Below are 14,468 nucleotides of genomic sequence, written 5' to 3'. Positions count from 1 at the left end.
GAATTCCTTCGGCAACGACCCAACAACGGATTCCCGCATCTCTCCATCGCTCACAAGAGCATTTACAACCACACAAACACACACAAGCACCAGGTCGATCAACAGTACAGAGGCCAGCGGCCGGCCTGTACTTTTACGCCGTATACCACGAGCGCCTTCACGACTTCCAGAAAACGACTTAGACCACGCTCCTTGACTTCAACCTTCCTCCACACAACACAATGTACCGCCGCGTCGTAGCCGCTCCGCTGCGCACGCGCGCGCTCGCGATGGCCCGCCCACGCCCCGGCTTGCTGCTGTCGCAGGCCCACCGGCCTGCGGCCGCCCTCCCCGTGGGACGGGTCACGATCCCGGCCCGGGCCTTGCACGTTCGCGCGATCTCGTTCGGTGCGATCCCACGTATGATGGCCCGCGCCTTTAGGGTCCCGATGTACGGCGCGGCTGTCGGCGCCGGCGGCGTCGGGTACGCCAACTACAAGTTTGAAAGTGAGTATGTGGTTGGAGCGGCGGCTGACCCCAGGCGTGCGGACCAAGACGGCAGAGCTGTTCGGCGAGCTCCAGGACACAGTGTCCTCAGCGTACAACACGACCGCTGGGACGCTCGGCGCAGCGTATGATGCCACATCAAGTACCCTGTCCTCGGCGCTGGATACGACGTCGAGCACGCTGTCATCGCTCGGCAAGTCGGCCTCGGACGGCATCAACGGCGCTGCGGCAGAAGCACAGTCACGAGCAGATGCCCTCCGCCAGGGCACCCAGGAGTGGTGGGAGGCCTTCACGACACAGTTTGTTCGGAACGAGCAGTCGGGCAGCAAGAGCAGCGGTGGGGAGGACGGCCACTCGGGTGGCAGGCAAGAAGAGCCGCAGAACAACGGCGGTGGTGGAGAGGAGGCTGCGGCCGTCGCCGTTGCTGCTGCTGTTGGAGCCAAGCTTGACGACGAGCGAGGAGCGTCCGACCCCTTCAGCGATGGCAGCGGGCCGGAGCACCAGCTCCTTCAGCTTACCCGCAAGCTCATCGAAATCCGCACCGTCTTGCTCAGTATCGACCAGAGCGACGCACTCAAGCTGCCCTCTATTGTGGTGATCGGATCGCAGAGCTCGGGAAAGAGCAGTGTGCTTGAGGCTATTGTCGGACACGAGTTCTTGCCAAAGTGAGCGCAGCTAGTGATATGATAAGTGAAGCTAACGCCGCAGGGGCGACAACATGGTCACTCGCCGGCCCATTGAGCTCACCCTCATCCACACCCCGGTCAACAAGGCGTCCAATCAGCCCGCCGAGTACGGTGTCTTCCCCGACATGCCTCACCTTGGCAAGGTGACCAACTTCTCGCAGATCCAAAAGACATTGACCGACCTCAACCTCTCTGTCCCTGCCGAACTCTGCGTCACCGACGAGCCTATCCACCTCCAGATCCACTCGCCCAATGTCCCCGATCTCACACTCATCGACCTGCCCGGCTACGTGCAGATCGCATCGATGGACCAGCCCGAGAACCTTCGTGAGAGCATCGCCAACCTCTGTGAGAAGTACATTCGCGAGCCGAACATTATTCTCGCGGTATGTGCCGCAGACGTCGATCTCGCCAACTCGCCTGCGCTGCGAGCAAGCCGCCGTGTTGACCCGCTCGGTAACCGCACGATCGGTGTCGTGACCAAGATGGACCTCGTGACGCCTCAGCAGGGCGCCCAGATTATCCGCGGAGAAAAGTACCCTCTTCATCTCGGCTACGTCGGCGTGGTCTGCAAGGTTCCTCCCAAGGCCGGTGGCGTGTTCAGCTCGATCAGAGGTGACTCGAACACCACCATCACTAGCCAGGTTATGAAACGCGAGGAGGAGTTCTTTGGCGGAGAGAATGCTCGGGTGTTCGCTGCGCGCGACCGAAGGGGCAACCGTCTCCTCACTGGTACCGACACTCTCCGCCGCCGCCTCATGGACGTGCTTGAGACAAGCATGGCATCCAACCTGCATGGCATCACCAATGCCGTGCAGCTTGAGCTGGAAGAGGCCAGCTACCAGTTCAAGGTTCAGTACAACGACCGCCGCATCACGTCCGAGTCGTACGTCGCCGAGACCACAGACGCCCTCAAGGCGCGCTTCAAGGATTACACGGCTCAGTTCACCAAGCCGGCTGTCCGTTCCAAGCTCACCAACCTGCTTGAGGACAAGGTCATGGACATCTTGGAACAGCTCTACTGGACCGACTCCCGTGCCGCCGAGCTCACGACACTAGGCGAGGATCGCAAGCTGGCAACCGAAGAAGACCTCGACTCATATTGGCGTTACAAACTTGAGACGGCATCATCGCTACTTACCAAGTCTGGTGTAGGCCGTGATTCGACGAATATGGTCGCGGATGGATTGCGCGGTCTGATAGACTCGATCGCTCAAGGCGAACCCTTCACATTCCACCCTGAGGCTACCGAGCGCATTGTCGACTTCTCGCATGCCATCTTGCGGCAGCGCATGGGCCTCACTGCAGACCAGGTTGAGAACAGTATCAAGCCGTTCAAATACGAGGTCGAAATCGAGGACCGGGAATGGGCTCGCGGGCGTGACCGCGCCGATGCCAAGTTCAACGACGAGGTCAAGCTCTGTGACGCTAAGCTCGGCGAGATCCGCAACCGTGTCGGTGGCAGCCGGCGGTTGAACGGCCTCATCAAGCATGTGTCTGATCTGGAGAAGTGGGAGGAGAAACGCAAGGCCAAGCCTGCACCTACCGAGGGCGAGGATACGACGACCGACGACCCCGCACCCGTGCTCGACGCATACAAGTATTCGCCCGCCCAGATTATCGACGGTCGCCACGCATTGCTCCTTTCCAACCGCCTCGCCCTGCTCAAGATGCGCCAGCAGGCCATCCGATCAAAACGTTGCCGTACTGGGCCCGAGCAGGCGGCGTTCTGCCCCGAAGTGTTCCTCTCGGTCGTCGCCGAGAAGCTTGCATACACGAGTACAATGTTCATCAACATTGAGCTTCTCGAGCAGTTCTTCTACCAGGTAAGTATGCCACAGTGGCTTCTCGGCCGGATGGCGCTAACTCGGCGATCAGTTCCCTCGTGAGATCGACTCGCGAATTCTGTACGACCTCGACCGGGACGAGATCAAGAAGTTTGCGCTCGAGAACCCCAGAATCCGCGCGCATCTGGAGCTGCAGGACAGAAAGGACAAGCTCGAGCAGGTAAGTTGAGGGACGAGAAAAACGACGCGGCAACCAGGACCCCGAACAAGACCGCGAAACCGACGCGCTTGATACATATCCTCCTGGGTCCTGGGGATGTCGCGTCGTGACCGTGTTTTTATCGTTACAGAGTGCTGACCGCGCGCAGGTGATGCGTTCGTTACAGTCTCTGGCCAACCTACAGCAGGTGGCCGACGTGCCGAGCCGTGACCGGCGGCGCAAGGACGGCCTGTTTGCAAAGTTCATGTAAGGGGACGCAGGCACATTGTGTCTGCACATTGAGCGGGGTGGGCGGGGTGAGCGGGGGTTCCAGGCCATGGCCAGGGGGCCTTGGAGCGTCGTCGATGGAGGAGAGACGCGTGCGAGGTGTGCGCGTGGTGAGCGCGTGCATGCCCGCGTGCATTGGCCAAAGCTTGTCTTGAAGTGACAATTAGGCTTGCACGTGGCAGCGTGTCGAGACTAAGGCGATTAGTCCAAGCGACGCGTCGCGCTTTCACACAATGGTGAAACGGGCGGGGGGGGGAGCAAAATCACGGCACACGACTCAAGTAGATTGCTTAAATCATATACTCGTTGATGTATTCTATTCCACTCAGGCGATTCACAGCGGGCAGGGCAGTGTGTGATGTGCATGGCTGGCACACAAAGCATGGCTGACGCATGGCCGCGTAGAGTGGAGTGCATGTGGGCCGGGCAGGGGAGGCCACTGGTATGCCACCGGGTGCGTTTGGGTGTATCCTAACCGCCAGGCCCCGTGTGCTCAGGCCCGAGGGGAGAGGGAAGGGAAGGACGACGGTTTGGCTGCTAGGACGACCATCAGACGCGCGTGTTGGTGGCGGAGTGGGCGGGCGTCGGCGGGGGCGGGGCAGGGCGGGAGGAAGGCAGAGAGCCCAGTGGTGGCGTCAGGCGCCATACAGCCTGACCCTGATCGTCACCCTGCATCGTGTCCCTGATTCAACCCTTGATATTCTATACGCTGTGTGCTGGCTGGCTGTGCAGCAGTGTGGCCTGCATGGCCTGCCTGCCTGCCTGGCTGCTGCGTGGCCAGCTTGCTTCCCCTCGTCGACGGTACGCAACGGGCAGGTCCCGAAATTCCCATTGTGCGTTCCAGTCAAACTGGCACAAGGTGGCATTATGGCATGTTGTAACGAGGCGGTCGTGTGGTCGACGTGCGAGGGAGAGTTTGGTGGGGCGTGTACGTTGGATACCAGTGTGTGGGTGGTGCATGTGTGCATGTGTTGTGTGATGTGCCGAGACGTGGCGTGGTGGAAAGTTCTGCGTTTGTCGCAGGCGCGTTGGTGATGATGCAGCCACACAAACAGTGTCAGCAGTCAGCCGATGCATGCATGCAGTTCATGTCAGTACAGCCGACAAGAGCATCATCGCCAGCCAGGCAGCCAGGCCCCCCGCCCGTCGCTGCCCGCTACATGCAGGTGGCGCGGGGCGGGGGCTGGCGCCAGGAGCCTGCTGGGCGGGCGGGTTGAAGGGGCAGGCAGCCGCAGCGAGCGAGCGTCGACGTGTGACGCGTGTCTGCCGTCCCTGCAACAGGTTTAAGCCTATCCAGGGAGCCAGCCAGTCGAGCCAGGCGCCAGCCAGGCAGCCAAGGCAGGAAGGCCGCCGCCGCCGCCGCCGCCCGCCACCAGGCGCGTGAGCCCCTTAGCCTGCATAGGTGTCCCCAGCCAGCAGACCGAAAATCAACCTCGTCCTTACGTCCGTTGGGATGTGCAAGTCAAGTGTTACTACTGCCAGGCGACGACGACGACGAGCCTGCTACTGCATTGCACCACTGTCACGCACCGCTCCTCCCTCGATTCCCCATTCACTCTTTCTCTTGCTAGACGCTCGAGCAGCCTGCCCACCTCTGTCGCCCGTTGTCTGTCATCGCCGTCGCCATCGCCGTCGCCGCGAACAAGCACAACCATACGCCCCCGTGCGCTTGAGCCTCCTCCATTATTGCTGCTCGTCCCCGCGTCCGTCGTCGACACACACACACTCTGGCTGGCCCACTCCACTGTCGTCCTTGTACCCTACCCACAACCCCCATCACCACCACCACCTGTTGTCACCTCTGCCCTTGTCCGGATAGCATAACCTGTGAGCAAAGCATCAAGCTGCGCGGCTGCATGCCGCGTCGCGCGACAGGACTGCAAAAGCAACCCCCAAGCCCCCCCAGGCTGCCTCAGGACATGCACTGACGCGTATACGCCCCCCTTCCTCTTCTTCTCCCCTACGCCGTCCTCGCACCGACCTCGAAACCCTGGCGTCGACTACCGCGTCGCGACTGTTCTGCTCGTCGTCGTCGTGGTCGCCGACAACGTCGACTTGCTCTTGTGCATCTCCATCACCACCACCACCACGGCGCGTACCTTGTCGGTTGGACGCTGGGTACCCGCTTCCCGACCCACACACACATCTCCCGCCTTCTCCGTCGCGTGCAACCCACAATCTGCCCATCACACCGGCACCCCACACGCATTGTCCCCGCCGCCGCTACTTTTGTCCAACAGCCCAAACCCATCCCTAACCCTCCCCATCATCCGCGGCGGTGTTGCTGGCCTCGCCGTTGCGTCCTCCCTCCCCATCTCGGTCCCCCCCGCGTAACCTCCCCACATCATGTCCACAGCGCCAGCAGTCCCCGCCAGACGCAACGCCAGCGGCCCCAGCGCGTCGTCGCGCCCCTGCCCCCCATCGCGCTCGTCGAGACGCATCCTAAGCGGCGGCCAGCAGGTCGAACTCGGCGGTGGAGCCGGTATCCTGGGAACGGCCATTAGCGACGAGGTGAGTCGCGCGAGTGCGCGCGCACGCGTAACAAAAGTGCGCCGACCCGTGTAGGGACGGCGTACCCACCGGCCCGGTAGCAGCACTGATCCCTCTGCAGCATGCCTATGCCCTCCAAGCCCAGACCTTGGCACGTGGGGCTTCACCTGTATCCGCAGCGTCGGCCGCATCCTCGGTCCACAGCTACAACCTCTATTCGTCGCCTGCTGGCTCGCTCTTCTCTACCCCATCCCCAACAGAAACGGGCTCAGCAAAGGGCAGTATCAAGAGCGTAACGACTCCCAAGGCCCCCACAGGCGCTACTCAGCCTGGTTCGGTTTCAAACCAAGCCAACACCTGGGGTGGTAGCGTTGCGGGATCCTCCCGGTCTATTGCCAGCAGCACCAACACGGCGTCTAGCTCGTCGACAACCCACTCGGGAGGCGCCCTCCGCACCCCGCAGCACTCGAAGCAGCTCGACCACGCGTCGTCGCGCCAGACGACGGCGACCTCGTCCACCAGCCCGACTGCCTCAAAGTCGGCTGCCTACAGGGACGTCCGATCGTCAAACGACTCGCGCAACACCACGGTCCGCTCCATCGACAAGGTGCGCACCGATCCGCCACCTCCTCTGCCCCTTATGGCCCAAGGACCGCTCCCAGAAACCCCCTCGAGCTCGGCCTCAAACTCGCCAGACAAGCCGTTCTCAAGCGCCGCATCACGCGTCAAGCCTCGCACCAAAAAGTCGCCTCCCGCCCCCATCCACACGGGTGGTACCGACGCCGACGCTGAGCACAGGAGTCGAGAGTGGGCCAGGATTGACGAGTTTGGAAACCACACTTCCCCCACCCAGCGTAACATGCCTCACACGATCAACCATGCCGGCCTCCCCCCACCAGTTCCATCAAAGTCGCCAGCAAAGCAGCCTCAGGTTGAGCACCGTCCCGTTGAGACGTCGTCCACGTCGACAGACTATGGATCCAAGAGAGGACGTCGCTCAGCCGACATGTTACGATCGCTCACCCCCACCGGACTCGGCGGTGGCCGCAAGACGCCGACACCGTTGGAACCACAAGAGTACTCGCCGGTTCAGTCGACGTCTTCGCGTCCGTTTGGAACCACTCGCGCCGCTCCAGACCCACCCAAGCAGCCGTCCCTCAGGATGCGCCGCTCCGCAGACCTCCTTCGTCGTCCTTCCACCGAGCTCCTGAACTTTGGCTTTAGAGATTCAGCAGCAAAGGAGGCAGCAAAGGAGCAGAAGGCTCTCCAGCAGCGTTCACTTGGTGTCTCCGCGGGTGAAGCTGTGGCTGCCGATGGTCGTAGGACGCCGGTTTTGTCGCTCAAGAAGAGCTCGGGCGCGCTCCGTGCGCTCTTCCGTGGAAAACCAAAGGATGCCCAGCAAGCACAGGACGTTCCCGACATGCCAGCGCCGCCTCGCGCGTCCATCAGTGACCTGTTCCGACCGACGCCGACGCTCTCGACGCCGTCGACGAATGTCTCGACATTGTCGTCCCGCAGCCGCACTCCTTCGTCCCCTGGCGGAGCGCTACCGAATGACCGCAAGACGTTCCCCGTCCCCCCTCACCTCCAGCGCTCGGCCTCGGACACCGGCCCTGCCTCGCCTCCACGTGTTCGCGGCAAGTCGACCCCCCGTGCGCTCGCTCCTTCGCGCGAGCTCCCACCGGTGCCGTCGCCAGAGGGTTCGCCACGCTCGTTCAACAGCTACGACCAGTCACCTGTTAACGCCCTGCTCAATGCCACTCCTGTCACTGCGACGCCGGAGCTGCCCCAGCCGTCGGTTAGCCCCTCGGGCTCTGATGGTGCTCGCTCTACTGGCTCGGCTTCCACTGTCCGCCAGGTCGCCGAGGTCTCGTCGTCATCGTCCAGGCAGCAGTCGTCGCCCCAGTGGACGCCTTCAAAGGAGTCTCCTGCCGACTGGTCCCCTACCCCGTCGCCCGGACCTGAAGAAGAAAACGACTGGTCGCCGATCAAGCCGTCCAGATCACTGCACCTGCTGCAGCTGCCAGACCTCGACTTGAGCTTTGACATGGGCTTTGACGCGATCAACCTCAGCTCGCCGACAACCCCTCGCAAGGTGTCACCCCGGTCACGCCGCAGCTCGCTCGATGTCAGCTCTCCTAGCACCCAGTCGCCTACGCGTTCGCGCTCGATTAACAACGACCGTCTGCAGCCTCCTAGGACCGAGGCAGAGCGCGCGCTCCGTGCCGAACGCCGCCGCTCGCAGTCATTCGATGGACCTGGGTCGGGCCAGGAGGACCCCTGGCGCGCCCATGCTCACGACGAGTCGTGGGTCACGCCCCAGATGATGAAGCTGTTCTCGCCCAGCTCGTCATCGGCCCCCCTCCTGTCTGCTTCCTCAGAGCTCAACACGTCCGCTCCCGATTTCAAGTCTTCCACCACGTCTCTCGGCCCAGCCCTGTCTGTTTCAGACACTGATTCTGCGTCCACACATCCATCGGGTAGATCTAGCGGGCACGAGAGGACGCCTTCAGGGAGCAGCTCAACCCACGAGACGAGCTCGCCTTCCCCGCCCCGAACGCCCGAAGACGCACACTCTGCCTTCATGGGTCTCCCGCCCTATGGCACTGACAAGGCTGCGGTTCTTGAGCCTCCTATCGAGCTTGGTGCGCCTCTTGTCGTCCTCGGAGCTCCCTTCACGCCCACCCCTGCGCCTACTGCTGTTCCCGTCCCACCAAAGGACGAGGCACCAGTCATTGCTGCTCCTGTGGCGCCGCTCCCTCCGGCGCCGCCTGTGCTCAAGAAGACTCGTGCGAGAATCGACAACCCCGCCAAGCCGCCAAAGGAGTCGCTCGACCCGACGGAGCCTGCGCAGCTGCCCCCGATGAAGGCGCCGTTCAAGGCTCGCGAGACTGCTCGCGCTCTGGTTCACCAGGCCGCCCCCATCATCCCCGACCCCAGCATCTCTACGCCGGCGATTACCCACGAGCTCGAGCACGCTCTCGACAACTTCCGCTACCCCATGCAGGGAGGTGGCGCCGAGCGTTCCATCATCATTCGCAACGAGCTCCTGCCCTTGCTTGCCGAGGTCGACAAGCGCACCTACGACGAGCGCGACGAGAAGTCGAACCGCGAACTGCGTGACGTCTGCTTTGAGTGGGCTGATGCGCTGCTGTTCGAACTGCGTGTCGAGCAGCCTGCAAACGAGCGTGGCGCGTGCCTCGAGGGTCTCGCGTCGATCCTTGAGAGCTCGTGCCTTTCGGCCGCCGCCCTCGACGTCTCGCGCATGCACACGGACGCCTTTGTGCAGCTCACCATGCGCGTCATGAACTTTGTCATGGACAAGCTGGGCGCCAAGGGCGTTTTCCACAACACGCTGCTGTTCAGCGGCCGTTTCTTGGTGAGCACACAGGAGACGATAGCCTCGACCGCTGCTAACAACCCAGGCATTTGCATTCTTCCGTGTCCCCCATGTTGGCGCCCAGCTCACCGGCGTGCTGCACCCGCCACGCGGTGCGCTTATGCGCTTCACTCGCCCCGTCCTCGCTGGCCAGACAAACATCCCTGCCGAGGCCCGCCCGACCTACCCAGCTCACCTGCAGTCACTGTGCTTTGACAACTCGACCGCGTACACTCGCAGACTCACGACCCACGTCCCCGTGTTCGAGACTGCGGCCGAGAAGGAGGCGTTCCACTTCCAGCCTGGCAACTGGCTGCGTCGCTGGCAGTCGGACGACTCGGAGCTGTTCCCGGCCTTCTACCGCTCCTACCATCGCCAGCTGGCCCTCTACCTCGCGCCTGTTGTCGAGTACTACCAGGCGCAGGGCAAGCCCGTCCCGGCGTACGTCCTACTCCGCGCCCCCGGTTACGCCCATCTCGCGACGATCTTCGCCAAGAAGTGCCACTCGTACATCCTCGGTTCGGTCAACGCCGTCACGACGTCGTCCTCGGCCCAGCAGTTTGACGCCACCGAGTCGGCCGGCTTCCGCAGCAGCTCCAAGCCCGCTGTGCTTGAAACGGCCAACAGACGGTTGGTCGAGACACTGTGGACGTTTACGTCGTCGCTCGTCATGATCCCTTGCGCGGACGGCCGCGTTCTCGAGTGTGAGGGCACGCAACTGTGGGGCGACATGATCGATGTGTGGACCAAGAGCTTGATCACCAAGACGAGTCTGTACGCCCCCAAGGGCGTCTTCTGTTTGTTTGACTTGCTCGACGGTGTCGTCGACCCTGTCGTGGTCGGTGGCACCATCTCTCCCCTCGATGTGCCCTACCTCATTGGCCTTGTGCGGACGATCCTCAACAACGCCGAGCACGCCCTTACTCTGGTCAAGGTCATTGCCTTCGTCTTCACCCACTGGGAGATCCTTACCGCCAAGCCCGAGGACCGCAGAGAACTGTGTATCGACATTCTGCTCCAGAGGGACCTGTTTGAGAGACTTTTGCTCTTCTGGTCTCAGTCGGTTCGCTCCTACGTCCTCCGTCTTGTCGTGTTCCGTCTCGGCCACTTGCACACGACTGAGGCGGACGGACATGCGTACAACGTTGAACTCGAATCGGTTGGCCTGCTCCAGACCCGCCTCGACAGGATCAAGAAGCGCTACGACGAGCTTGAGCCTAGGCCAATGTCCGAGATTGAGGAGCCGCCTCGCACGCCTACCAACCCCGGCTTCCCTCGCAGTCGCAGCACCATCACCATGGTCACCGACTCGCCGCAGACGGTCAGCCGGTCCGAGAAGCTGATGGGTCTTGGGCTAGTTCCCGAGGAGAAGGAGGCGGCCGCGCCCAAGGCGGCGTCGTGGTGGAAGCGCCTTGGTGGCAAGCCTGCCAAGGATGGCAAGCTTGCGCCGCCCAAGGACGCCAAGTCGGGCAAGAAGAGCAAGAAGAACTCGCCCACGGCGACGCCTTCGCCGTCCATGTCTGACTCGTCGCCTACGCTTGCTTCGCCTCTGCTGCCACCTGCTACCCTGCATTCGCCTCACTCGCCGCACTCGCCCAACCAGAGCTCGCCGCTGTCGAGGCCTGCCAAGCTGGACAACAGCCCGCTGCTTGCACCAAGCCCGCTGCCATCTTCCGAGTCGTCGCCAGTGCCCTCGTCCAACTCGTCTTCCGAGTCGGCACCGAGCTCGACCCCGTCCAGCGGGCCCTCGCCGCCTCGGGCAAGAAAGGCACCGCCGCCTCACATCACGACGCCGGCGTCTTCCAAGCCCGAGCACTCGGCTCTTGCCAAGGCGCAGTTTGCGTTCGAGTTTGAGCTGCCGACTGCTTCGCCCAGAAGTGACACTTTCGACCCCACCCCGGCACCGGGCTCGCCGCGCCGCAACTCGCAGCCGCCTAGCGCGCCCACGTCGCCGCACATGTCGCACTCGTTCTCGAAGCGCTCGTCGCTGCTGCCACCCCCTGCGGCGAATGCCCTTGATGCTCTTGGCGCGGACACGCTCGCCAAGCTGACGAGAAACGCGGCAATCATCGACCCGGGCTACCCCAAGCGGCTACACGCGTACGCGATTCGTATGCTCGCCGAGCTCGAGGATGCGCAAAAGGAGTATGATGAATGGTGGGCCGACGGCGGTATTGGCAAGGTGGACGGCGCTCCACCTCGCCTTGCTGTTGCTTGGCCTTTCCACGAAGGAGAGGACTGAGTGTAAGATTGTTGTCTTTGTACGAGAGGAGTATGACTGTACGAGGGGAGTCCTGGCATATATACCTGTTAGTGGTTTGTTTGTTGGTGTGCGATGATGCATACTGTCGAGTCACGAGTCACGAGCTGGCGAAGCCAGCGAGTGGGGGTAGAGGGAGGCGAGCTGGCGCAGCCAGCGAGTGTGACGAGGGACGAGCCTGGCGAAGTCAAAGCCAGAGGCATCACCAGTGGACTATAGACCGCGGCGTTGACAGCCAGGCCACGTCCAACCCGACGGGATTGGCAGCCGACTCGACGGGATGCGCAGATGCGATGCATGGTGTCGTGGATGCAAGGTATGGTGTACAACGGGGATGTAGGCTGTAGGCGGAGCCAGTAGCCGTGAGCGGGGCGAGGGGTGGGTGTCGACGTCTCAAGCGACCTCTTCAAAGTCGTCCTCGTCATCATCGTCGTCGGCACCATCAACGTCCATGTGTGTATCAGGCGCAGGGACTTCAGCCGCAGGCTCGCCATGCACCGTCTCCGTCTCCGCCTGCTTCTCCCCGGAGTCGACTGGCGGCTCCTTCTCCCCGCCGTCATCGGCCGTCTCGCCAACGACACCGGGCACGACCCCATCCGCGCCCCCGCGCATGCCGGCAAACTCGGCCGCGACCGCCCTCCTGAGTGCGTCCGCCTCGCGGCGCAGCGCCGCAGCCTCGGTATCGCGGCTCACGGCGGCGATGTTGTCCGACCCGAGGAGCAGGGCAAGGCGCAGCTCGTGCGCCGTGTCGCGCAGCGTCTGCGCGGCGCGGATGAGCGCCGCGGTCTTGAGCTTGAGGTGCAGGGGCGGGAGGGTATCTGCGTCTGTGGGCGGGTTGGAGGTGATCTGGGCGTGGGTTAGCACAATGGAGGGGGTAGCAGCGCGACTCACGTCCGCCAGCTCGACGAGCTCGCCCAGCCCCGAAGCGACAGCCTTGACCTCCTTGTCGATCCGCGCGTTCCACGCCTCCGAAACACGGTCGAGCTCGCTGTCGGGCGTCTTGACCGCTGCGGCCGCCTCGAGGCCGTTACGCGCGATCGGGCGCGCCGAGCGGCGGCCGAGGGAGGCGGAGGGGAGGGCGGAGGGCTGGAAGACGTCGTATTGCTTTGATGCCATTTCGGGCGGGGCGAGCGCGTGAACGCGGAGCTAGGATGAATGGATGGGGTGCAGGGGGCGATGCGATGCTAGCCTTCGTTAGACGGATGGAGGTTGATCAACGCTCGAGTTCGGTGGTCGGGATGGAGTAAGTTGAGGAGAACAAGACGAAACGAGTTGTTGTCGCGAAATCGTCAGTTGTTGGTGTGGTGTGGAGGCTGACCCAAAGTGGAGGGAGCGAGGCAACGACACGATCATCTTACACTTCCCCAACCATCAGCGCAATGCTACTAAAGCGCCTGCCCCTCCCAGCACACCTACAACCCCTCGTCCCGCTGCTCGGTGAGCTCCTACGCACGCCACAAGCTCACGCACGCAGACCCGCACGGCGTCAAGACGACAGAGCAGGTCCTCCTCACGCCGCGGGCGGTGCTGCTGTCCTTCCTCGGCGCAGACGGGGACGGGGTGGACGAGCTCGCTGCAGCGTGTTTGGCGCACACTGCGCCGCCTATACACCGTGGCGATGCACTACGAACGGAGACAGCGCCAGCGCCAGCGTTTGCGGGCTTCGGCGCCGCCGGTGTGGACGACGCGTTGGCTGCGTTCGGGGTCGGCGTGCTGCAGCTCGCTGGGCCGCCGCGCGTGGGCAAGACGGTGCGTACAGAGGAAAGGAGGCTTGGCTGATATGATAGTTACTCGCGCTGCATGCTGCGTTGCGGGTGCTCCTTGCCGATGCGGAGGCCACGGCACACTGGCTCGACACGGAGGGCGCGTTCAACGCGTCTCGCGCGGCGGCCGTGCTCGCAGCCTACGGTGTCGAGGTGGGTCTCAGGTCTCAGGTCTCAGGAAGCTGACGGTCCCAGGGCGAGGAAGCTGGCGCTGTGCTCGACCGCCTGACCGTCTCCCGCGTCTTCACGCCCGACGCGCTCTTCGACGTGCTGGGCGGCATCGACGCACGCGCCAAGGTCCTCGTGCTGGACAACGCTGGGGCGCTGTTCCGCGACGGGCTGATGGGGTCAAGTGCGGAGGGTGGGTTCCTTGACGATGGCCAGTGCTGACCCGCGCCACAGGCCACGCGACCATGGTGTCCGCGATGGAGACCCTCGCGAGCCTGACTCACACCCGCGGCCTGCTCACGCTCGTCCTCAACGCCACGGCGTCCGCATCTCCTACGAATCCTGCCAGCGTGTTCACCGCCACGACGCTGAAGCCTGCCCTTGGAGCGAGCTTCCCGTTCACATGCGACGTCGAGCTGCTATTACAGGACTCGGCGCGCGTCTTCGGGCTCGCGGACGAGGGGGAGCGCGAGCGGGCCGGCAAGGCTGGTCTTCGGATCGTCGTCGAGGTGGTCAAGAGCCGCGTTTCGGTAGGTGTGTGGGGTTACAGCGCTAACAACAGACATCGGGCGTGTGGGCGGTCGTGGATACTGTGAGCTAGGACGAATACGAACACAGCTGACGCGCGCAGGACGGAACCGCTCTCTTCGACGTCGTCCCCCCGCCACGCGACGACGAGACCACCGCTGCCAGATCAGCGGGGTACATCACCGGCCGCCCAGCAATAGGCCCTCTAGCAGCCACGCTCGCAGGCGGCAGCAACAAGCCGAATCAGCGCGCAATCCTCCGCGCGCACCAGGTCGGGCTCGAGGCCGACGCCGCCGCTGCACGAGGGAGAGGGACGGCCAATGCGGGGCCCCGATGACGGCTGAATCCGTAGTCGTCAAGCTGGGTGGCAATGACGAAGCGGGTTGTGGGGAAGGGTGTTGAGGTGACATTGAGAAACGCACGGCACATGTAGA

General features: G+C 63.3%; 4 protein-coding genes across 4 annotated transcripts; 3 read left to right on the top strand and 1 right to left on the bottom strand.

Moving 5' to 3' along the window:
- Window positions 1-34: 34 nt before the first annotated feature.
- msp1 (Protein msp1, mitochondrial) lies at window positions 35-3,776 on the top strand. The gene is made up of 5 exons (XM_062773746.1): window positions 35-486; window positions 521-1,151; window positions 1,195-2,998; window positions 3,051-3,179; window positions 3,328-3,776. Exons 1-5 carry the CDS (start codon window positions 222-224, stop codon window positions 3,427-3,429), a joined length of 2,931 nt encoding a protein of 976 aa, XP_062629730.1. The 5' UTR covers window positions 35-221; the 3' UTR covers window positions 3,430-3,776.
- A 2,016-nt stretch (window positions 3,777-5,792) lies between these two features.
- SPAC7D4.03c (UPF0592 membrane protein) lies at window positions 5,793-11,557 on the top strand (the record flags this gene model as incomplete). The annotated part of the gene is made up of 3 exons (XM_062773745.1): window positions 5,793-5,957; window positions 6,058-9,315; window positions 9,362-11,557. 3 exons carry the CDS (start codon window positions 5,793-5,795, stop codon window positions 11,555-11,557), a joined length of 5,619 nt encoding a protein of 1,872 aa, XP_062629729.1.
- A 342-nt stretch (window positions 11,558-11,899) lies between these two features.
- On the bottom strand, window positions 11,900-12,811 carry LOC62_05G007224 (uncharacterized protein). The gene is made up of 2 exons (XM_062773744.1): window positions 12,467-12,811; window positions 11,900-12,421 (listed from the first exon to the last, which is right to left on the bottom strand). The coding sequence occupies exons 1-2, from the start codon at window positions 12,689-12,691 to the stop codon at window positions 11,969-11,971; spliced, it is 678 nt and encodes a 225-aa protein (XP_062629728.1). The 5' UTR covers window positions 12,692-12,811; the 3' UTR covers window positions 11,900-11,968.
- Window positions 12,812-12,954: 143 nt separating this feature from the next.
- Window positions 12,955-14,417, top strand: rhp51 (DNA repair protein rhp51; the record flags this gene model as incomplete). The annotated part of the gene is made up of 7 exons (XM_062773743.1): window positions 12,955-13,012; window positions 13,221-13,324; window positions 13,363-13,491; window positions 13,534-13,699; window positions 13,741-14,036; window positions 14,069-14,098; window positions 14,138-14,417. The coding sequence occupies 7 exons, from the start codon at window positions 12,955-12,957 to the stop codon at window positions 14,369-14,371; spliced, it is 1,017 nt and encodes a 338-aa protein (XP_062629727.1). The 3' UTR covers window positions 14,372-14,417.
- Window positions 14,418-14,468: the final 51 nt, after the last annotated feature.

The sequence above is a fragment of the Vanrija pseudolonga genome, chromosome 5 (assembly GCF_020906515.1).
Source record: "Vanrija pseudolonga chromosome 5, complete sequence".
NCBI lineage: Eukaryota > Fungi > Basidiomycota > Tremellomycetes > Trichosporonales > Trichosporonaceae > Vanrija > Vanrija pseudolonga.
This window is presented reverse-complemented; position numbering and strand designations above follow the sequence as displayed.